The sequence below is a fragment of the Montipora foliosa genome, chromosome 13 (assembly GCF_036669935.1).
Source record: "Montipora foliosa isolate CH-2021 chromosome 13, ASM3666993v2, whole genome shotgun sequence".
Classification (NCBI taxonomy): domain Eukaryota; kingdom Metazoa; phylum Cnidaria; class Anthozoa; order Scleractinia; family Acroporidae; genus Montipora; species Montipora foliosa.
Window position 1 is genome coordinate 32,570,461 of NC_090881.1, and position 22,818 is coordinate 32,593,278.

At 40.2% G+C, this 22,818-nt stretch overlaps 1 protein-coding gene across 1 annotated transcript in view; it reads right to left on the reverse strand.

The window, feature by feature from the left end:
- Positions 1–485: 485 nt before the first annotated feature.
- LOC137982927 (multidrug resistance-associated protein 1-like) overlaps positions 486–22,818 on the reverse strand; it is a 26,185-nt gene continuing 3,852 nt past the window's right edge. The window contains exons 5-28 of the mRNA XM_068830091.1: positions 22,578–22,709; positions 21,940–22,149; positions 21,002–21,185; positions 19,683–19,937; positions 19,436–19,501; positions 18,257–18,394; positions 16,735–16,875; positions 15,778–15,865; positions 15,017–15,092; positions 13,869–13,995; positions 13,614–13,790; positions 12,908–13,075; positions 11,949–12,032; positions 11,305–11,401; positions 9,852–10,447; positions 8,378–8,890; positions 7,539–7,738; positions 6,988–7,114; positions 6,022–6,123; positions 4,214–4,360; positions 3,823–3,981; positions 3,211–3,377; positions 2,145–2,339; positions 486–1,594 (exon numbers count right to left, since the gene is read on the reverse strand). Of these exons, the coding sequence (XP_068686192.1) occupies positions 1,486–1,594; positions 2,145–2,339; positions 3,211–3,377; positions 3,823–3,981; positions 4,214–4,360; positions 6,022–6,123; positions 6,988–7,114; positions 7,539–7,738; positions 8,378–8,890; positions 9,852–10,447; positions 11,305–11,401; positions 11,949–12,032; positions 12,908–13,075; positions 13,614–13,790; positions 13,869–13,995; positions 15,017–15,092; positions 15,778–15,865; positions 16,735–16,875; positions 18,257–18,394; positions 19,436–19,501; positions 19,683–19,937; positions 21,002–21,185; positions 21,940–22,149; positions 22,578–22,709 (4,258 nt within the window). The 3' untranslated portion in view covers positions 486–1,485. The remainder of the gene's footprint in view (positions 1,595–2,144; positions 2,340–3,210; positions 3,378–3,822; positions 3,982–4,213; positions 4,361–6,021; positions 6,124–6,987; positions 7,115–7,538; positions 7,739–8,377; positions 8,891–9,851; positions 10,448–11,304; positions 11,402–11,948; positions 12,033–12,907; positions 13,076–13,613; positions 13,791–13,868; positions 13,996–15,016; positions 15,093–15,777; positions 15,866–16,734; positions 16,876–18,256; positions 18,395–19,435; positions 19,502–19,682; positions 19,938–21,001; positions 21,186–21,939; positions 22,150–22,577; positions 22,710–22,818) is intronic.

Genomic DNA, 22,818 nt, shown 5'->3' on the forward strand with positions numbered 1-22,818 from the left:
GGGTACTTAACTGGTTAATATCGATAGAGCTAAATATACCTTTTTGCAAATACGGCGGCCATTTTGATTTCTATTGTTTCAAATGCTATTATGGGGGGCAAATACATATTAATTTGCCCCCTGAGCATCCCATAGTGTCTTTCGAAACAAGAGAAATCAAAATGGCCGCCGTATCTGCAAAAAAGTATTATTATTCACGGGATTTTCCGAAAATTAAACGGAGTTATATAGATTTAAAATAGGGTAGAACTTTGAAAATCCGGGTCGCACCTCCCTATTCGTAAGTCTATTTATCATTTCAACCACCCTCAAAGTCAACCTCGCCCCCAGCGTCTTCTCCACTTTCAACAGCCGAGCGGCGAGCCGCCGTGTTGAAAGCCGAGAAGAGCCTGGAGACAAAGTTGCCTCACTGTAGTATAATTTTAGAGACGAGGGAAATAACATTTTTTGTCGTCGGGAACTAAGAACAAGTCACTTTTCATAGCTAAATCAAATTGTTTTGCATTTATTCAAAATATATTACTCTCTCAAATCTCGCGTTTAAATAAAAGATACAATGGAAATATCATGATTCGTGTTTGTAAAAAAGGAGGAGAGCAGGCTCTTCCTTATTATAAAACTCTGAATGAAAAATTTCAATGTTTAAGCTCATTTGCAGAGGGTAACAAGCAAGACTTAAACAAGTTTTTATAAGGTTTTTTTGTTGGTTGAGGGATAGGAAGGGCAAGCCGCTATCCCAACACTCCAGAAAAAACTCTTCTCCTCTTCATTTTCTTAACTTTCGTTTGACTTGTTAATGATTGTAGTTTTGCATGGGGGTGAGAGAATTTCTTATAAATAAAGAAACGAGTAAGTTTCAAAGAATCTGTGATGCTACGTGACTTGCAAGTGAAACCGGTGATCAAATTAGAACCGATTGGGATAAAACGTCAAACAGACCAACAAAAACACATTCAAAAGCTGATTTTCAGACCGACGGAGTTCTTTATCGACAGCTTTTCTTTCTATAGACAAAAAGTCGGAAGAACAGCTTTTGAAGCTCTTAACAATGGCAATTTACCTTACCAACCCCTTAATTTTCGATGCCTTTTTATCCTTAACGAAAGGAAAATCTTCAGTTTACAAATTTCATAATTCATAATTGTTTTTTTTTTTCATTCGAGTTCTCTGAAACAAACGGTTTGCAGTGAAGTGTCGTAAAACCGAAGGAATTTTATTGGTCGATCAAAAAAGAAGCGCGAAATTTAATTAGCCAATCATAAACCACAGTAAACCACAGCAAATACGTGTAGCTGTTGCTGAACGCGGGAAAACGCGGGAAAACACGGGCGAGCAGTTCGCAGTTAACTTTGCTTTAAATTCTTATTGGCTGAGAATTAGCATTAGCCAAGATTAAACAAATCGCGCAGGCTGGTAATGCAAAAATCATGAAGCGCGATTTTTCGACACTCCATTGAAAATCGCATTATTAAAAGACTAATAGATCTAAGCCAGGCCAGCGTCTTGAGCCATAACGTAGAACAATCCCCTTTTCGATATCAGCTTTGATGGTGAGTCAAACTCTTCGATTGATCCGTCTTTTAGAACCATGATCCTAGGATGAAATACAAAAAGATCAATTTCACTCCCCACTGAGATGAAATGCGCAACTTGACTCAAAAGCTGATGTTTGTGTTATCTCTTCAAACCGATCAAGCACCACGGTTTCCATAGAAACTCCCCCTCTCCTGGCTTCATATACCATTTGCTAAACTATTCTACACGAGCTTTCTACACGAAGTACCCATTTATTGAAACTGAACTATGTTTCGTAATCTTTTTTAATTACACTGAGATATCAACTTCTCGTACAAAGTCAGTTCTCCTCAACTGTGCGCCAAGAGAGATCATTTAGCTTGCAGCCAGCGGGACTTGTTAGCCGGGTAAAGAGGCGGCATGAGTTTGCGGAATCACATAATTTTGCGAAATGCTATGTATACAGAATGACTTACTTTGGACTACTTGACCCAGATAACTTAACTTGTGTCGTTAGTCATTCTGCACACATTGCATTCGACATAACTATGCGATTCTGCAGGCCATACCATGCTCACACCACAAATCCACGGGTTTTACTTATCTCAGTACGTACTGAAAAATCTTACCGATCACAGTCCATGATGGTATTGAGCCTGTGAGCAATCGTGAGCACTGTACAGTCAGCGAACTCTCGCCTTATCGTCTGTTGAATGAGGTCATCAGTTTCCAGGTCCACCGCGGCTGTGGCTTCATCGAGGACAAGGATTTTGCTTTTACGGAGCAGCGCACGCGCTAAACACACTAACTGCCGCTGACCAGTGCTATGAAAAAAAGTAAAGTTTAATGGCCGAGTTTAATGGAATAGTCTCGTACAGGTCCGAACTTGTACCTGGAAGGTCCTGGGTTTGAGTCCTTTTAGGAGCAATCGTATTTCTTCCGAATACCCTAGAGTCATTGTCGGAAAAAAAGAATGCTCAAGTGTGTGCTACGTAAAACAAGGAAATGATCAGTGGTATTTTGAGAAAGCCTGAACACGAAAAGATTATCGTTTCCAGTGTCAGAAGTTTTTCAGCTTGTTTTTTCAACCTTCCTGGTTGCAGGCTTTGTACCATATATCTCGAGCAAAGCGCATTCAATTGAAAATCTCGAATCTAATAAAATTGAAAACAATTTCATCGAAATAAAATCTTTCTAAGATGACCACTTTAACAGACAAAAACTATCTCCAAAGAAAACGCTACTGAATATGCATACCACAACGATCGTTACATTTTACTGAAATTTATGTAAAATGAGTGCAAACAAAGGTGGTTAGAGCGAGTTTCAATCGAATGTCGTAAAACCAAATTATTTTGGCCAATCAAAAAGGACGGAGAAAATCCAGTAAACCAATCAAAACTCAAAAAAAATTACACGCAGCCGACACAAAGCGCGGGAAAATGTGCACGCGCGAGCCACGATTGGTTTTAGTTTCACTTCTGATTGGTTGAAAAAGTGGCGCGAGAACCAATCACTGAATAAAGTAATGCAAAACCAAAGCAATTCGCTAATTACTTTGGAAACTCAATTGAAAACCGCTCTATTGCTGTAGATGTTGTCATAACAATTGGCAAACTAAACATTCCAAACCCAACCCCCTCCCCAATTCCTCCCTGAAATTGCTGACACAAATTGTTCCCTTGTTAATGATACCTCATATTTTCTCCGCTCTCTAGGATGGGGTGTTGAAGTCCTTTTTCAAGTCCTATAACAAAGGTCTTTAGATGCGTCACGTCAAGCGCATTCCACAGTTCTTCATCAGTGTGTTTATCAAACGGGTCAAGGTTCATACGAAGAGATCCAGAAAACAACACAGGGTCCTGTGGGGAAACAATTCACCGAATATCATTATAGGGAGGGAAGGTTGTTGAAGCGATCCATAAGGAAGGAAGGGGGGGGGGGGGGGTGGTTGATAAGTTAACCAAGACTAACAAAATCGGTGGTGAGTCAACTTTTCGAAGTATCAACAATTTCCATGCTCTACTTCCACTCTCCGAGCAACTTGTGTATGAATGAACCAGCCTTGTTTGGTGCAAACTAAGCTTCTAGATCCCGTCACATCTATAAAATCATTCCTACTCTCCAGAATTTAATTTTAACTATGCTCTCCTTGGCTTGTACCGTCTTAAAGTGCCTGTGGGACTAAACTGAGTCTACATCGCAGATCCCGGAGTAATCTCCATGTTTAAATATCCTTCCTAAAGCTCTCCCCAGATCTTTACTGCGACTATCGTTTGTGTACGCTATACGTGCCTTTATCATTACCTGTGGGATTATGGTGAGTCTAGATCGAAGATCTTGGAGTCCGATTTTTGCAATGTCAATGCCATCTATGACAATTCTCCCACCAGCTCGCTCCAGGATACGAAACAAAGCTAATGTCATAGTGGATTTGCCAGCTCCTGTGCGTCCAACTATGCCGATCTGAAAGTGTAACAAGAAAGAAATTAATTAACAAGCAAAGTTACGGAGCATAACTGACTCTTATTTATAAGCAAGTCAAAATATCCATCTCATGCAGGGGTGCTAAAACTGAGTCAAGAAACCAAACGTTATTCAGAAGGCCGACAAGGGTCCCATGTAAAGGCAAGCAGCAGACATCTCTTAATAAAAAGACAAAAAGTCCTAAATTGCGTTTCTGCCACTAAACACTCACCTTTTCCTTGACATCGATGACACAATTCAAGTCTTTCAGTACCCTAGGAAGCTGCTCTCTATAGCGCAGATCAAAATTTTCTATCTCTATCCTACCAAGATTGGGCCACTCCTCAGGGGGGCGGTGAGAAGGAATTATCCAATCAGCCTGTTATAATAAAACATTTTTATGATGATGATGAAGAACTACAAATCAAGCATCTTTGTATTTTCGTATAACCAGCGGTATGTAATTCTAAAGTGGGTAAATGCATGGAGCTATTAGATAACTAAAGATCGAAAGATGTACGATATCAACGATGATGATCGAGGAGACGACGAAGTCCATAACGACGACTACACGATGATGATAATGATGATGACAATTATGATAATTATGATGACGATGATAACGATGATAATTATTACAAGGTAGGGCATGTGGGTAGGTAGGGCATGTAGTTCCCGGTGTTGTGGTCTGTCTTCTGTGGTGTATCATGGTTGGGAGGGTAAATGCTCGGAGATATTAGCTACACTAAGCTACTCTAAAATCCGAGGGTAAAGAAAGATATATGATATGATATATGATGATACTTATGATGAAAATAATGATGATAAAAATAATGACGACGACGATGATGATGATGATAATTATGATGACGATGATAACGATAATTATGACGACGACGATGATACTTATGATGATGAAAATAATGACGACGCGATGATGATGAAGATGATAATTATGACAACGACGATGATACTTACGATGATAAAGATGATAATTATGATGACGATGATAATTATGATGACGATGATAACGATGCTAATTATGACAACGTCGATGACGATGATACTTATGATGATGAAGATGATAATTATGATGACGATGATAACGATGATAATTATGACAACGTCGATGACGATGATACTTATGATGATGAAAATAATGACGACGGCGATGATGATGAGTTCACACTTGTTTTGCGTTATTCACTACTTGCACAAATCCCATAATACACCTCTTTTACCCCCCAAAAATCTTCATAGGCATTGTTTTCGACTTCTCTTGGGACATTTTCATCTCGCAGGAGAAATTGTAAACAATGGTTATGCCTAGGTTTTGGGGGGTTATAGAGGTGTATTATGGGATTGTGCAAGTAGTGAATAGGGAAATCTTTGTTCAGCCAAAACATTATTACTAAATGTTGAAAGTCGATTGCATAATAAGCAATCTCTGAAACTTTGAGCGCAATTTATCACATAATCTCTCGGTAATGAGGCTTTGAAAATTCGAAATTTTACAAGTAATGTATGGGCCATTAGCGGTTTTGCTACCGAAGAATTTATTAGTTTTGATGGCTAATAACTCGCTCCTTATCAGAGCCAAAAGGCTTAAAATTGCACATTTCACTACGTTAAACACATTCGTTTACTTTTTAAAGTCGATTTGTGAATAGCATGATGCATTCTACCAGAAAACTCGTAAACAAGAAAAATTTAAACAATGCACGTCCGGTTCTCAGCAAAGATTCGACTATTGTTTCCATTACTTCTGCGTTCATCATACTAACCGAGTTCGAGCGCCGTACTGCGAGTTGTACGGTCCGCGTTTTTTTGTCCAAAGGGACCTTAACTTACAGTACTGCCCGAGAAAACGACGAAAGTAAGATAATTGTCTCTAGACCTTTAGATAAAGCAAAAAGAAAAGACAATTTAACCGTACCGTAAAGTACGGCCCCTTAAATTGACCAATCACAGTACGAGTACTATATGCAGAGATATTGTTATAATTCTAAATACAGGACTGGTTTAGTCGAGGTTACAAACCTCTCTTGTAACAGTTGTATACTCCTTGATTCTTTCCACTGCAACAATATTTGTTTCCAGTTCACTAGATTGCCTCACCATCCAATTTAACACGCCTGTGATCTAAAAAGAACACAAACCGATACGGACGTCGTCGAGATTTGTACTATTAAGGTGGCTGAAACAGTTTCAACCCTTGAAAGCAACGTTCTTATTAGAAAGATTGACAATACAACACTTCATCACTTAACAGCAATGTTATGGTACCATATCAAACACCCAATTATTGCTAGAAAGGATTCGGTCATTTTTGTGACGTAAAAAGTTACCGTGGCAACAGGAAAGCCCTGCAAAAACACCCCATATTTTATTTTGGCTTTAGCTGCTCAGTTCTCAAAAACGAACTTGGTGACCCCTATTCTTTTTTTCTGAAATGTAATCAGCATGCCAGAATGAAACTTTCTGCAATGTTTCAAAAAATACTGTGGAAAGGATTCAGAACCACCTTAAATATTAAATAACAATAATTCAAAAGTGACTATAGTTAACTCAGGGAGGCAGTGTAGCCGAGCGGATGGGGCGACGATGTCTCAGTCTATTGATCCCGGGTTCAAGCAACCTCAGAAACCTCGTTCCCAGGATCTCTCTTCTCTGCCTCCACTGTCGTTGAGACGGCAATGGAGGCAGAGAAGAGAGACTTTGGGAACGAGGTTGGGGTTCAAGTTCTCATGTGACCACTGGCTGAAGTTGTTCGGAAAAGTCCCCCTTCAACTTCCCGAATGTGCTTGTAAAATAGCCCACCGGTCTGCATCTTTTAGTTGGATTATTTAAGTTTTAATGCGTTTGTTTCAATAATTTGTTTCATTGGCACTGAAACTGAAGCCCCTGAGGGAAGCGTTCAATTAAGAAAATGTACATATCCAAACCGGGTTGGTGTTACGGTGTGTTCACCTTGCTTTTAATCGTTTTTTTAATATTTAAACCAACCTGTAAGGCATACGCCACAGAGAGCCCAACCAGACCAGGGGCTATAGTATCCCTTCCAATAACAGAAAACAAAGAAGCGAAGAACAAGATTGAAGCTCCTATAAATTCCAGACGCAGAGCTAACCATCTGTAGAGACAAAGAATACTCAAATTATATGAAATCAGGATCAGTAAAACGCACAGGAGAAAAGAATGTCAACGAGTCTCGAGTCGCGTACCCACAATATTCGTCGCGTAAAAGTATCGAACTTCCGCTTGAAATTCGCTTGTCCTAAGCTCCTACATTGCCCTTGCCTTCATTCGGCAATTTGTATATATTTTAAAAACCACAGAAGTCTCTGAGAGAAGATGTCATGCGCAGTGTGGAGATTTAGGAAAGCGGCCACAACAACGACTTCCGGCCGTTCCCCAACCAGGATTCCTCGAATGATGGGCTTCCGGTTCGGATGCGCATTCTCAGACATTTGAAACGGCTGCGCAAACTGCGGAACTGTCATAAGATACCACAGAATAGCCGGCTCACTTTATTGCCTCAAAATTCAATATTTTACCTGAATGCACAGATCCCAGGATAGTGCGCCACATGCGCTTCATCTAAGCGCCGGTGATTCTCCATAATGAACCTTCGCTGTTGTGAGAAAGCACGGATGGTACTGGTGCCAGTTATGGTTTCAAAAAAATGACTGTAGATCGGCGATCTGCTGACCGACTCGATTCTTCTCAATTGACGCGAAGATGATATGTAAAATCTCTAAAATGTGAATGCATTGATAATCAACCAAGGAAGCAAATACACAGAGTATAGCTCAGTCATTTGTTCAACAGTCACACAGCATTCAATAAACCGGTGGGTTAGTAAGCCACCTAGTCAGCTAGTTGGCCTGTCTGTCTGTCTGTCTGTCTGTCAATTAGCCTTTCGAATTTAGACAGTCAATCTGTCTTTCTGTGTCTTTCAGTCTGGTCTGTGTTGCTCGAACCATGGTTAGCGCTAACCAGTGTTAAATACCACAGCAACCTATAGGTTTTAATACCTATTAACCAAAGGTTAGCGCTAACCAGGCTACGAGCAACCGGCTCCTGTCTGTTAGTCAGGCAGCTGGTTTGTCTGACAGTCAGCCAGTCAATATGTTAGCATCTTAGTCAGGCAGTCTTTTAATCTGTGAGTGAGCTAATCGGCTGGTCTCTCCGTGAGTCAGTCACTCGCTAGCTGGTCTGTCAATCTTTCCGGTTACGTCAATCCATCCATCAGTCAACATTAAAGAGATTCTACAAAAATATGTAGTCAATCATTCTCAAATTTAAAACATCTGATCTTGACGTGACCTAGAAAATATAAAACCAGAAATCCTCTGATTCTCAGAGAAAATGCCACAACACCCATTGAACGTACCTGAATAAACACGTACAAAGTCCCCAAAGGCAAGACGCACGTGAGAAAAAGTGGCGTGGAATAACTGATCACAAATACAGTGCCCAACGATGACAAGAATGTTCGCAGGAACATTCCCAGAGAACGGGGTACTTTGTCATCAACAGAATTGACATCTTTAGAAAATCGATTCATGATTCGCCCGAGGGGTGAACTTTCAAAAAACCGCATTGGGAGATGCATAATATTAATAAGAAGTCCTTGGTGAAGATTTTTGGTGGCCTTCATTGCGCTGTAGGCTAAGGTTACATTCATGACACTTATAAGGATAGCTTGACCCAGTCCCATTACTCCGTAGAGGCCAAGGAATGTGTCACGCTGCTGTGACGACGTAACATTGGTCGAGCTCCACTTTGCAAGCCATATGCGTGACACAATGATTGAAGATTCGGCGCCGATACCAGAGAACAGGATAACCAAAGCGCACAGCATACCCATGCTACGAGCATATGCCATTATGACAGAAAACTTCACCTGAATAATGATTAAAAGAAATGACGGATTTGCGACTAAATCTTTGATATCATTTATTGTTTGACAACAGGAAAACGCAATTTCTAATCTTGGGTATCCTGTGCATAAGGTGAGCTTTGGCAAATGTTGTGTTTTTTCGTTCGTCTGCCATGTTGAATCACGTAGTACGTGCATTGATACGTCACATGCGCAAACGAAGATCGCGCACCTCATGATAGTTTGTTCCTATAAGAGTGCTTCTTTCCATACCCTTCTCCTTTGCTTTTAAATCCACTGTCGAACGCACTTCACTAATCCGAGATTATGCTTCAAATTACGTTTACGTTGGCCTGTTTTCCACTCATCATTTTTGTTGTAAAAGAACCAATCAATATCCCTGATCCAGCCCTGAAACTGGTACCAATGGCGCCCTACGGTGTGTTTTCAAGGCTTTACTCTGTCCTTCAGACAGACAAATTCCACATTTATCGGACGAAAGTTGACACAATTTTATGTCACCACAGATCGAACAAAGCAGCGTTTTGCCTTTCTGTGCCGCAAGGACACTTTCAAAGCTTCGACTTCTCCGTAATTTCGCCAGGCTTTCTAGCGAGCAAAGACTAAACAAAACTATCTGCAATTTATCCAGAAACTAACCCCATTATCAATACAATACAGAGCCTTTTTAGTTCACTACCGCTTTAGGAACAAATCGTGTAGGTACAAGTCACTCACTCTCCCCGACTCAGGGTGCAGCATTGCCTATTAATCCAAACCATTCTTTGATTGCACTCACGCGATAAGACGGCCATTTTGGTGCCAAAACAACAGAAAAATGTACTAGCTCAAGTTTTGCATAATAATATAGTCAAATTCCCAAAAGACTATTTCGCTCTGGTTCTTTCGACCAACATGGCCGCCGTGACGTCAGAGGGTGCTATCAAAGAATACAGATAAGCTTTGTTTAACAATAGACACTCACCATTCCTGTCTGTGATCTTTCCTCAGTGGTCGTCCTGCCTCTTCTCTCGATTACAGATTCATTCCTTCTCGATTGTTCGTTTTCAATCGGGCCCTTGCTTTCATTGTCAACACCGTCTTCAGGCGCTGTCGTACAAATTGCTGGATTATCTCCCGATGTCGATGTACCGCGCACGTGACCATCACCCTCAATCAATGACAGTACACTATTTAGCGAGAAGCCGCTGATAATACTCTGTCGCTGATGCAATGTTGGCTTTCTGTCATTTTCGTCACCGGGTTCATTGTCACACTCGCTTTCGCCGTCCAGCAAACAATCCGCGTCCAATCCTTCACAAATGGATAAAACGGATCCCAAGGTAGATACACTGTAACGCCTTTCTGGTGTTGGAAATATTTTAATAGGGGATTGTTTTAATGAGTGTTTATCGAACGCAAGCTTGGGTAAGTTAGCCTCACTGTGAGATTTAGCTGCATGGTGACGTGGCCACATTCGGTTGTCAAGGTGATGACAACTGTTTGAGCGATTGTAGATCACCTTACTGGAGTCATCTTCAAGATTTATTGATCCGCTCGTGTTTAGTAGCTGATTGTTTTCTGCAAGAATAGAGGAAAAACGCTTCGCATTCAAAAACAAAAAAAATACAATTGTCTACTGGAGTTAAGCAGAGATGCGTGTTTGGCGTCGACATTGCGCCCTCCAGTTCATTCAGGAAAATCCGGGGCTTCACTTTAAAGGTGGACGCATTCTTTTGGATACATGCTACCTTTTTCTTTTCCCCGATTTGACAGAATAGTGAGACTAAGGCCCGTTTCAAACGTCGAAATTTTCATGTGCCGAATCTAATGCAAATGAGAAAAATCGTTTTCGCTAATTTGTATTAGATTCGGCAAATGTAAAGTTCGACGTTTGAAATGGGCCTAAGGTTTTCCAAAGGAACACGCATTCCGACAAATAAAATAAATAAACAAAATAAAATAATAACAATAACAATAATAATAATAATAAGAAAAAAATAAATAATAAATAATAATAATAATAATAATAATAATAATAATAATAATAATAATAATAATAATAATAAAAAGGTGAACTATGAACTAACGCCTGGAGAAGTCTGGATGCTAATCTGCTGCAGATCGGTGGGCCGCGTGCTGTTTCCACGCCAAAATAGGAAAACTTAGCAACAGTTACGTCAGCGCCAACGAAAATGTCACGAAATCAATCGTAACTATTTTTGGAACAATCCATATTGTTGGCATTGCTCGATTTGGCGAGATGAGATTTGGGAGGAGAAGAGTGAGAAATTATCTCCTAATTTAAAAAGAGTTTAAGATTTTCAAGGGAAAATGATTATACGTTTTTTTTGCCAGTGGGACTGACATAAACGGAATAGCACTCAATCAACAAGCGACTGCTTGTAGTGAATCCGCGAATCAACACCGCTACTTGCCTGCACCGTTGTCTTGCAAACCATTGTCAGTCACATAGTTGTCAAGAAGTTCAGCAAACCATCCATGGGATGATTTGAGCTCGGTATAAGTTCCCACCTTTGAAACAAAAGAAATTCCTTAAAGAGAAGCATATTCAAACACCTCAACTGGTTAGTACACAAATACTAGAGCTAAGCTGATCATCAGTGACTTCAATATCTGATTTGCTTTGCTCAGATCTGCGTTGCTAGATCTTAAAATACGAATTGATCAAAGCATTAACAAAGTAGGAGAAGCGGTAGGGGTCAGTAGTGGAATAAACACTCTTACTAATTCCAGCTTCAAAATTACTGGTATCGCACGACTTTATAAGGTAGGCGTAAGATGGACAATTGATGCATCGGCCACCCATAGACCTTATTCATAAATGGCGGTCACATTTATAATTCTTTTGTCCACGTGCAAATTAGCCTACCAAGCCTCATTTTAGAGCAAGAATTCTTTTCAATTCACTGTATGGTATCGAGGCTTGGTAGGCTAATTTGCACTTCGACAAAAGAATTATAAATTGGCCGATATTTATGAATACGGTCTATGGTAAAGCTCAAACCAAGCGACCAAGTAGCCATAAAAATTGACGTACTGCAAAAAGGACAAACAGTACCTCTGAAACGACACCGTCTTGAAGAACAATGATCTGATCCACATGAGGTAAATACTGTACAGCGTGCGTCACAAGAATACGTGTCTAAAAAATATACATATATCTAAATATATATCTCACCATATAATTTCATATCATTGCAAATTTGACAACACTTAATCTAGTCTCCTCTCGCTCAGTGCCAGAGAATCCAAACTTGACAAGAAATCGTCTTTTCCGACGATAAGTTCGACTCCTGTCAAGCACTCGGATTTTTTCCGAGTATTCCCGAGTCTTTATCAAGAAATATACCTCCTGTTTCTTTTTATGCATTTCACATTCACCCACTTCTTCACCGCTGTGCATGAGAATGCCACCTTTTGACATTTCCGCCAAGGTAATTAGCAGGAGGACTTTAACCTCACCCTTGATGAATGGCTCAGCTCTAAAAGTCTCTTGTTGCTGAATGGTAGAGCATCAGGACTGGAAATCCGAATTGAGATAAAAGGTTCGACCCTACTTGAAGCAATAGTATCATCTACAGAGTATGCCTTCAACAATACTTATAAATTCATCATACCTTTTCTGTAATGAAATAAATATATGCAAACTGCCTCGTGAGTCCACAACATTTTGACCACTGTGATGACGAATATCGTTGTCGATAAGAGTACAGACAACGCTGAACCACGTTCGATTTGTTTTTTACCACAATATTCGACGCCAAAAAAGTGTTTATTTCAGAGCGTGACCAAAATCATGACTCAAAGAAAGAGCAAGTGTTGTCTATAACTATCTCGCAATATGATTGGTTTATTTACCAAAATAAGCATTCCTGATTGGCTACTACAAGGCGTGACAAATTGACGAGAGAATGTCGCGAGCAGCGTTGACTGGACTCTTATCGACAACGGCAAATTAGCCAATCAGATTGCGAGATTAAAAGCAATTGTGGTAAAAAAGTTGTCCTCGTTTCTCACCTTTTCCTTCAGTAGCCCCTGAGGTCCGATAACTTTATTGAAGATGTGTTTTCCTACATGTGAATCCACAGCGCTGAGTGGATCATCCAACAGGTAGATGTCAGCATCAAAATAAACAGAACGAGCTAAACTGACCCGTTGCTTCTGCCCTCCACTCAGGTTTATACCCTAAACACGAACGTTGACGCTTTGGTATTCAATCACTATTTTCTGTATGGAACACTCTAAAATGCACTCAATCAAACTAAACGAAGAACTGTAAAAGACTAAAAATTACAGCCTGGCAGTTTACAATCATATTCAGTTATCTCAGGAAAGATAACAGATGCCCTTAAATTCCATTTCCCGAACCGGTTTAATCCAGGAATATGAAGAGGGAAGGTCAAAGAAAAGGACACACCTTGTCCGTCCTCTGAAATTTAGAGAACTCGAGAAACGATCTGATTGCCAAGAGTAGCCCAAATTTTATGCCGAAAGAAACTCGTTGAAAGAGTTGTTTCTGCATTATTACACGAAGTGCTTTGCTTACAAATCCTGCACGATATTCTCATCCAATCAGAGGCTAACGCAAACCACATGTGACTTGCTCCGAAGCACGCGTTTTCGCGCCCTAAGGCTGCATGCGTGTGTTTTACCTTGTGATTGATCCATTTGATGATATCTTTCAGTTGCCATTGGCCAATGTAAGTATCCAATTGTTTCTCACCTTTTCTCCAATTTCCGTCATGTCTCCTGCTGGTAAAAGCTCAATATCAGGATCGAGTGCGCAGGCGGTAAGCACTTGCTGATAACGTTCAGGGTCACGTGATTGGCCAAAGAGTACATTTTGCCTTAGCGTTGCATTTTGGATCCAAGCCTCCTGAGGAACAAATGCTGTACTTCCCTGTAAAAGAAAAACGAAAGTTTGTTCACGAGTGACGAGAATCATTTGCTAATATGTATAAGCGAACAACAAACTAACCATCACATAAACCTTTCCATCCAATTTTTCTGTTTCCCCAAGAAGAGCTGACAGCAAAGTTGATTTACCACATCCAACTTGACCGACAACAGCCACAAGTGAGCCACTGGGAATATTTACATTGATGCTGTTTCAAGGGAGCAAAACAAGTGAGAAGTGTCCTTGAAGAGATAATTAGTGTTGCTCGAAAAACACCACATGAAAAGCAATGAAGACATATATTCTTGGTTTTCACATGACGTCACCGACGCTATGTTGGTGTCCCCTAACAAAGAAACGGCAGAGCAGCCAAGGTGTTGTCCCAGCGCGCCCAATCCTCCGGGAATTAAACTCTATTATTAGTGCAAACGCTTTCTTTTGTTTCCGTTGAAAAACATAGCTGTTGATCACTTGAGTGAAAACCAAGAATTTTCTTCGATGGTGATGACTTGGGGAAACTAAAAAAAAAAAAGAACTTGGGTGCAGCTTTTCTGGAGTCCAACCTACAACTTTCCGATTACTACAATCTTGAAAAAAACTCGTTGGGAAAATGCGACACCACCATAACATAATTTTCTAATTTGTCTGTGTGATAAACGATTAAATTCTTCCTACTTCCCTCCCCCTATTCCAATGTCGGTTCGTGTTGGTTAAGAAATGGCCAAAGGCTTTCGCAGTATTTTGCACCATATTATCAACATTGGTATGGGGGAGAGGAGGGGGGGGAGTACTAATGTACTTTTTGAGTGCATTTCAAATGATATTCAAGCTGTAATTTTTCCCAAGAGTTTTGTCCAAAATTGTAGTTGGGATGCTCGACCACGGACATCTTGGAGACACGTCGGATTCTGCTGCGACTAAAATTGTGACACGTGGGAGCTTGTCCCTCTGTTCTACTAGGACTGAAATTGTCTAAATGGTGCATTTCCGCTATTGTAACGAAGATGAAATGAATAAGATGCATTTTTTCCAATGGTAATTCGGGGATACTCGGAAAAAATCCGAGTTCTCCGTTGTAAGGAGAAAAAATAAGGTCATCATCGAAAAACATATCCCTTCATTCACTCACTTGGATTAACATTAAATGAACTGCGCATGCGCAAAAGCTGCTCATGCTTTGTAAAGGAGTAGTACAATTGTACCAAACTGATTGAAATAATTTGCCTTACTTTCTTAAAATGGGCACCTCTTCAGTTCGGTCCCAACAAAACGACCCATTCTCAATGTGCACAGCTGCGTCAGAGCCTAAGAATTAAATTAACGATACTAAGAGTCATAGCAATCACGAATTGTTGACATGGATTGTTCAATACATTTCTCTCCACAAATGCACCCAATTAGATGTACGCCCAATTTTGACATCCAACACAAAGTGCCCTTTTTAGTCTTTTAGTCCCTTTCAGTCTCAGCCTTTGCTACGTATCATTTCCTACAATAAGATTCGGGTAAAGGTCAGCGTTATTTTTGGCTCAGGGGAAAGGTAGCTGTTTGTCCTTACTGGAGAAGCAGCATTTGGGGGACACTTTGTGACGCTCATTGAAATCCACGTGCATCCAATTACTTGCATGGTTCAATACAAATCTCTGCAGAGCAGACTCCGATCTTGGCTATTTCAAACAATCCGTTATCTCGGACACCTTGTAGTTTCCAAGATTTAGTCCTGCTAATTCATTTTCCTGGGCCTTTCAGAACTAGCCACACCCTAATTTTTGGTACAGCACTGTGCAGTTTTTTTTTGCAGACTTGGTAGTGCTTTTGCTGTCATCTTGAAGTATTATTAAAAATAGTTGTCACAAACGCGCAACAAACACAGTTTGCAATGGTCACCAGTGAAAAAGAATCAGTCGACTTTATTTGGAGGAAAAGAGGTACTTTCGATCATTTGTATTAAAGTAAGCAGACATCGTATGGTTTTTGCATTACAACTTACAATGTGCAGGCATGTTCCGTACGACATTATCGGGTTGTAATTCACCCAGTTTCAAGAACTCCTCCAAGCGATGAAGTGAAACTTGAGCCTGCGTTAAAATATGGTCAGTTCAGCTTTATTGAGATCTCGTTGCATTAAGGGAATTGCGGCATCAGACCCTTTGCATAAATGGCGCCCAAATTTGAATAACAATACTTGATACATCCTTAGCCTCGTGTTTATGTTTCAAGACAAAGGATTTTTCTCATGAATGTCAGGCTAAGGATGATCAAGTATTGTTATTCAAATTTGGGCGCCATTTATGCAAAGGTCTATGAGTTAACACAAACTTAAAAATACCTACTTTAGTACTGAAGGGAAGGGAAACAAAAACTGCCTTTCGGGGGGAAGGGGAAGTAGGAAGTGGTCTGAGCTGACCACTGCGTACATCGGCTAATGGCGAAGAATCAAGCAAATCAAGTGCCATGGCTAGTCATGGAGAGTGGTTCTTGATTATCATTGTTTCCATTAGACAGAAGAATAGTAAAAGGGATCGCCATCATAATTAGTCTTAACGAAAACAGGCCAAAATCTTATATTCTTCTAACAGTGTGCGAGAGATTGTTACCTAAATATCTAGTTTCGCGACCTGGGGGCCCACGATTCTCTTAGCACAGTGGTAAAGTAAGGAAAGCTGATGAATTTCACCTCTGTTTGGCAAAGTTGAACTGTCAAAAAGTATTTATGAATTTTTTCTATGATGCACAGAGTTAACAGTAAACTATTTTTTTTGCGTTTAATTAATAAATTAATTTATTACATTTACAAGGAAATAGTTTTTTGTTTATCAAAGCAAGCAAAGTTTGAACGAATTCCAAACTCTAGCCTTTACTTTGATCCATTTCCGGTTTAAAGGTACTCAACAGATAGCCACTGATTGCCTAAGGCAGTAAGCATGCACTTGCCTGTAACACTGACCTGAATGAAGTTGACCACAACTCTTGGTAGCAAAGCCATCGGCAAACGTAGAATGTTGAACAAAGAGATAGCTACGAAAGCCTTGCCAGCGGTCAGCTCATTGCCAAGTAGTACATAAACAGTGAAGGTAGAAAGAGAAACCTACAGGACAGAAATCACCCGAAATAAACCCAAGGAAGAAAAGAGTTAAGTAGTTAGATCACGTCCACACGTATCCGAATATTTTTGAATGCGCAACTTTTTTCTTTCCGTGTACGCCTTCCGGCCACACGCATCCGGCGAATTCGCGGGCGAATGCGGAACTTTTTGAATGCGCTCTCCAGAGTGGATATTTTTTAATCCGCTATGAATCCGGAACCGTGTGGACGCTAAATCCGGAAATTTTTTTATCCGGATGACGGAACAGGATCGAGCCCAGGTTCCTGAATGTGAAATTTCTTCTCAAGATGGCTGCCGGCTGCCGAGGGCTTCATGACGCATGCTCTGTTTCCTTGAGGAGTCCTGAGTACTAGAGTGAATCCGAATACGTTTCGAATAAGTGTGGACGGGCAAATTCGATTTGAATACGCTACGTGTGGATGGGAATATTTTTGAATCCGGAAAGAAAAAGTTGCGGATTCAAAATTTTCCGAATACGTGTGTACGGCACCTTAGAACGAACGCTACAAGTGGGATCCCACCAGGCTCAGAAAACAATGGGCACATATCAGCATAAATGAACCTCCACTCCCGAACACAATAAAGTTCTGTCCTGTGTTGAGTCAAATAAAATCAAAGGGTAAGTAAAGGCGTGGGTATCTGACCGGTCTGGGATTGTCAGATCTGTTGCATCAGAAACCCATAAGGGTTGAAACGTGTAACGGACCCTTGTGTGCTGGGAAACAAGCTTTTGAATATTCAATTTGCTAAGTACCATATTTGGAACAACAAGAGCGAGGAGTTTCCAAATATGGTACTTAGCACTGAAACATTCAACCAATCAGTTCGCACTGAATATTCGGAAGCTGTGAACGCGCGTTACACGTTTCAACCCTTATGGGTTTCTGGTTACATTCAATATTAGTTCATCATTGGGCACAGCAAATCAGCTTCGGCTCTCATTTTCTTAAAAGAGAACTTAAGAAGTGCCTGTGCACTTATAAGACTACTCAATCTGTTTGAAAACTTAAGCTTATCCACGGTGACAGTTTTAAAATCTTTATAGTCTCCATCCCGTTGCCTCATGACATTTGGGAGCTTAAGCACGCGAGTTTTTGAGACGCGGACGGCAACCTGAAGAGAACATTTTGCGTGCCAGGACAGTGGTATCTCCCAGATTTTTATACTAATCATTTATAATGGAGAAAAGATACTTGGCAATGTAAATGTGGTGGTGTGAAAACAAGTTAAAAGGGAAAAAAGCTCACTTCAGGTTGCCGTCTGGGTCTCAAAAAAAATTGAGTGCTCAAACTCCCTATAGTGTTCACTTCTCTACCAAACACAATACTCAGGAGAAAATTTACTGTATCATGCACTTGCTCACCAGAAAGGGTGCGCAGATAAATGTGAAGGACACTGCAGCATTCAGGTATATGCTCTTGGTAAGGTGATGCAGTTCTTTATTTCGTATCGCTGTGATTTTTGCAATGAATGATTCCTCCCAGGCATAGAGTTTAAGCACCTAAAATGTACCAACACATTGTACTGATCTTTATCTTTGCAAATGACTCTGTAGAGAGACACCTTCATTTCAATTTACAAAAAGGTTTGGTTATAAAGACTGAGATAAGTCTCCCAAATTTGATTAACTTAGGCACATATCAGCACAAATGAACCAAGTGGGATCATGGTTAGTATGGAATACATATATACGGCCTGCTATAAAATTAGTCAATAATAGCACGCGTACTATCTGAGACAAGTCTCCCAAATTTGATTAACTTAGGGTGCACTTGACGCTAATGAAATCATTTTTATATCTCTCAGATAGTATGCGTGCTATTATCCTCTATTTTCGAATTCCCCATAATACACTTTGTTTGCCCCCCAAATTTTGCTAAACTATTGTTTTCAAATGCTCTTGGGGACACTGCATATTCCCAAGAGCATTTGAAAACAATGGTTTATGCAAAATTTGGAGGGCAAACAAAGTGTATTATGGGGAATTCGAAAATTGAGAATTGGCTAATTTTACAGCAGGCAGTATTCCAGACTAACCATGATTCGACTGACATTACGGCCCACTGTACGGCTCACTAAAGTTTAAAATTTGATGCAGCAGTTTCTAGCAAGTTTTTCGTGTTGTTTACGTGAGATAAACTTATGACTCTATTTGAATCTTGCAAGCAACAATTTCAAAAACCCAATAAGATTTATGGGTTTATCTTTTAAAGTACACCCTAGAACTCAGTTAGTAAGAGGTATTTCTTGCAAGAAGTCAAAGCCTTCTTAGACAGCTTTCTATTAGGCTAATGACGAGGATGACAAGGATGAAAATGATGGGGATGATGATGATGGCAATGACAATCATGATGACGAAGATGATGATGACGAAGATGATGATGATGAAGATGATGACGACGAAGACCATGATGATGACGAAGATGATGATGACGATGACGATGACGATGGTGACGATGATAACGATGATGACAAGTCAAGAGGCTTTATGACAATAATAACTGCAATCAAGAGCACTACAATACACATGTACTTTTCAAACCTTTATTCCGCTAAGAATTTCATTCATTAGCTTGATTCGTTCATCGCTCCTTTTCAGCTGCTTAACCTATAATCAATGCAGAGAGTGTAAAGTGTATTCCCATTATTTCATTTGCAAAAAAATTGATGCAGCAGTTGCATGTACAACAGCAGTCACAGTTGCCAGAGGATTACATGAGCTTCTAGTGCCATTGTTTGATTTCCCAGTGACAGAGTAACAAAAGAAGTGGCACTTTAATGCCTTTTACCTGGATTTTTCTCACCAATCGTGCTATGAGAAGATTCAGTGGTATCAATAATAATAGCATGCCCACTCCTGCCATCACTGCCACACCCATGGTGACATACAGGAAGTAAACTGCAACACATATTTGAAGAGGTGCTGACCACAACTGATTGAGTGTTTCTACAAGTGTCATGACTCGCTGAGCATCTACAGTCATTAGATTAACCATTTCACCAGCTGTGGAGATTCTGCGGGAAAGGTGGCTCAGTGACAAGGCCTGCAAAACGAATGATGGCTGTTTTAACCACTAATAGTCTTAGAATAATGATAATTATCATGATTTCGCCTTTACAAAGCACAGTTTCAATGGGAAATCTCTGTTTCCATTTTGTTTTTGTTTTATTTGCCCTATAGGCCACTTAGGAAAATACCATAATACTCTTTGTTTGTGCCCCCAAATTTTGCATTACCATTATCTTTGTTTTTTCTTGGGACCGTTGTAAGTCCCAAGAGAAACTGGAAACAATGCTTATGCAAAATTTGGGGGGACAAACAAAGAGTATTGTGGTATTTTCCGAAGTGGCCTATATAATAGATTGGTCAAGAAATCAGCATTGTACGTATGTTGCAACTACAGTAAGTTTCTTTCTCTGATTAGTTGAGCTCGTCATTCTTTGCGCAAAGTTCCCCACTGATGAGTAAAATCATCTGGGTAGACAGACTGATATCATCTGCCATTAGAAGGAGTAAAATCTATAAGTGACAATCTTGGGAGACCAGGGGATGGGTGAAAGAAAACACAATATTACTTATCTGTGGGGAACGTTTTGGATGGGTTAATGGGACGCGTCGCCACCACGTAATTCAATTCAATTTGTATCCTAAGGGTTCACACTGGTACCCCCAATATACCGGAAGAACTTTTTCTTCCGGTTGCTTTCAAGGGTGTACATTCCTTTGGGCTGATCCGAAAAAGAATCACTGATCCAAGATCACTTGGATCACGTGGCATCAAAGAAACCGATAAATCCACTCTGGGAAATGATTCTTCGGTTCCTTTGATGCACCATGATCCAAGTGATATTGGATCAATGATCCTTTTTTGGATCCTCCCAAAGGAACACACCCTAAGACAATGGGTGTTTTGGTTTGGTGGTGCTATTTCACCTAAGCAAACTAGTCAATGGGTCCTCTGAGAAAACAACAAATTTTTGTCTGTTTAAGCGTGCAGTACACCTGAAAACCTTGAGTTGGAAAAAATAATTAATTATTTATAAGACTGGCTAGTAAAGCAGATTTTAATAATGTACAGTAAGCTTTAGAAGTGATGTTAGTCTTTACCTTGGTATAAACAGCACCTATAACACTGGTATGCACTCTCATTGCTGTGGTGAATGATATATGAAGTGCTTGTTGTACAGCCATCACCTGACTGGTTGCTATGACTACCATACTGACAACATACACATATCCCTTCCATGTGTCAGTGTCATTCCCTTTATTCTCGGCATACTCTATGAGCAATCTGCAAAACCAAGAACATTTCCTTCCATAAAAAGAAGTGAAGGCATCAGGTGAATACTTGTGCTCACTGGAACTGAGAATAAGCATTACTCTAAATTGAGTAGACATCATGGGAACATGATCTCTTTGAACCAAACAGTATATGGTGCCAGACTTAACTGATTGGAGTGTAATAGGGGCACAAACAAAGAGTATTATGGTATTTTCTGAAGTGGCCTATATAATAGATTGGTCAAGAAATCAGCATTGTACGTATGTTTTAGCTCATATTTTTGCGGTTCTCTGCATGACGACGACGTGAAATCACTAAATTTTAGGTTTTGACGACAACGTGAGCATGCAACAAAGAATCTTTCATTCTCTATTTTCAGTCTGAAACCGCTCGTACCAATTTATTTTTAGGAAACTTTGCCCACATTGTACGAAGTGAATGAGGTGGAATAATCGCGAAATACTTTTACTATCTAGAGCGAAGTTCTATTTTGAGGTGACGTTTTCGTCGACGTCGACGTCGCCATCGTAGATCTTAAGGTCCCTATTGACTCCTAGGAGTGAGACTTGGTAGATTTTACCCTGTCCAATGCCAGACAATTTTACTCGTCAACAGGGGGGGTTGAGGAGTCAAATGAATCCTTGGCTTGCAATCATGTGATTAGACAGCCATGTTGGTGTACAACACAAAAGCAAAATGTCTCTCACATTTTGCATAATAATAGAGCCAAATTCCCATGCCAAGGATAGGTTAATGTCCGTACCCAAGAAGATAAGGTTGTACAAATATCAAGGCATCATTGATCAGCTTGAAGAAAATTCCAATGAGAAAATAAGGAGCAAAGACTCTTATCAGAGCCTTGACCAGTGATGGATCCCTCTTAAAGGGCTCTTTCCCAGCAAAGCTGACTTCAGTGTCTTGAAGATGACTGTGTTCAGATTCCTGCTCCACCAATTTGGATGCTTTGTGCTTTCTGATAACAAAGATAAAAAGTTGGAATTTGACTTGAGATGATGATTGTGATTATCATTGTAGTTAGACGTAGCTTTTGTATTTCTAGCCTCTACCCCTCTATACATGCTACCTATGGCTAATAAATTGTGAGCCTTGAGAGGATTAGCGTTATTCAATCAACCCTAACCCTTATCATAACCTACACAGAAACGAAAGAAGTCGAAAGAAGGATGTGAGATCCAGAGATCAAACTTGGGATATCTTGCACTAAGTCCATGCACCTACCGACTCTGCCATCCTTGCCCCTTTTCCTTTTCCTTGTGGGAAGCAAAGGCACATACCACAATATAACGACATGCCTTCAGTTATCATTCATTTTCAAAACCTCGGCAGACCCCTCTCCTGACCAACAATCACTGTAGTTAGTGCTACACCTCCCTCACTCACCTGTGGCACTTCTTGAGTTCTTTTTCCCACTCTTTGTGAAGTCGAGGGACATTGTGATTAGCCTGATTCCTTTCATCCAATGACCATAGGTCATTATCTTGCAAAGGTCTCTTGAAGCCACTGATAATCAATCTGTTGTCCAAATGAAAAGCAGAAAATGCAACATTGTCAAACACAAAATCTCCATTTATTTTGTTTCCAGTTGTATTGAACAAAAATGTAGGAAAATGGGTATCGGTAA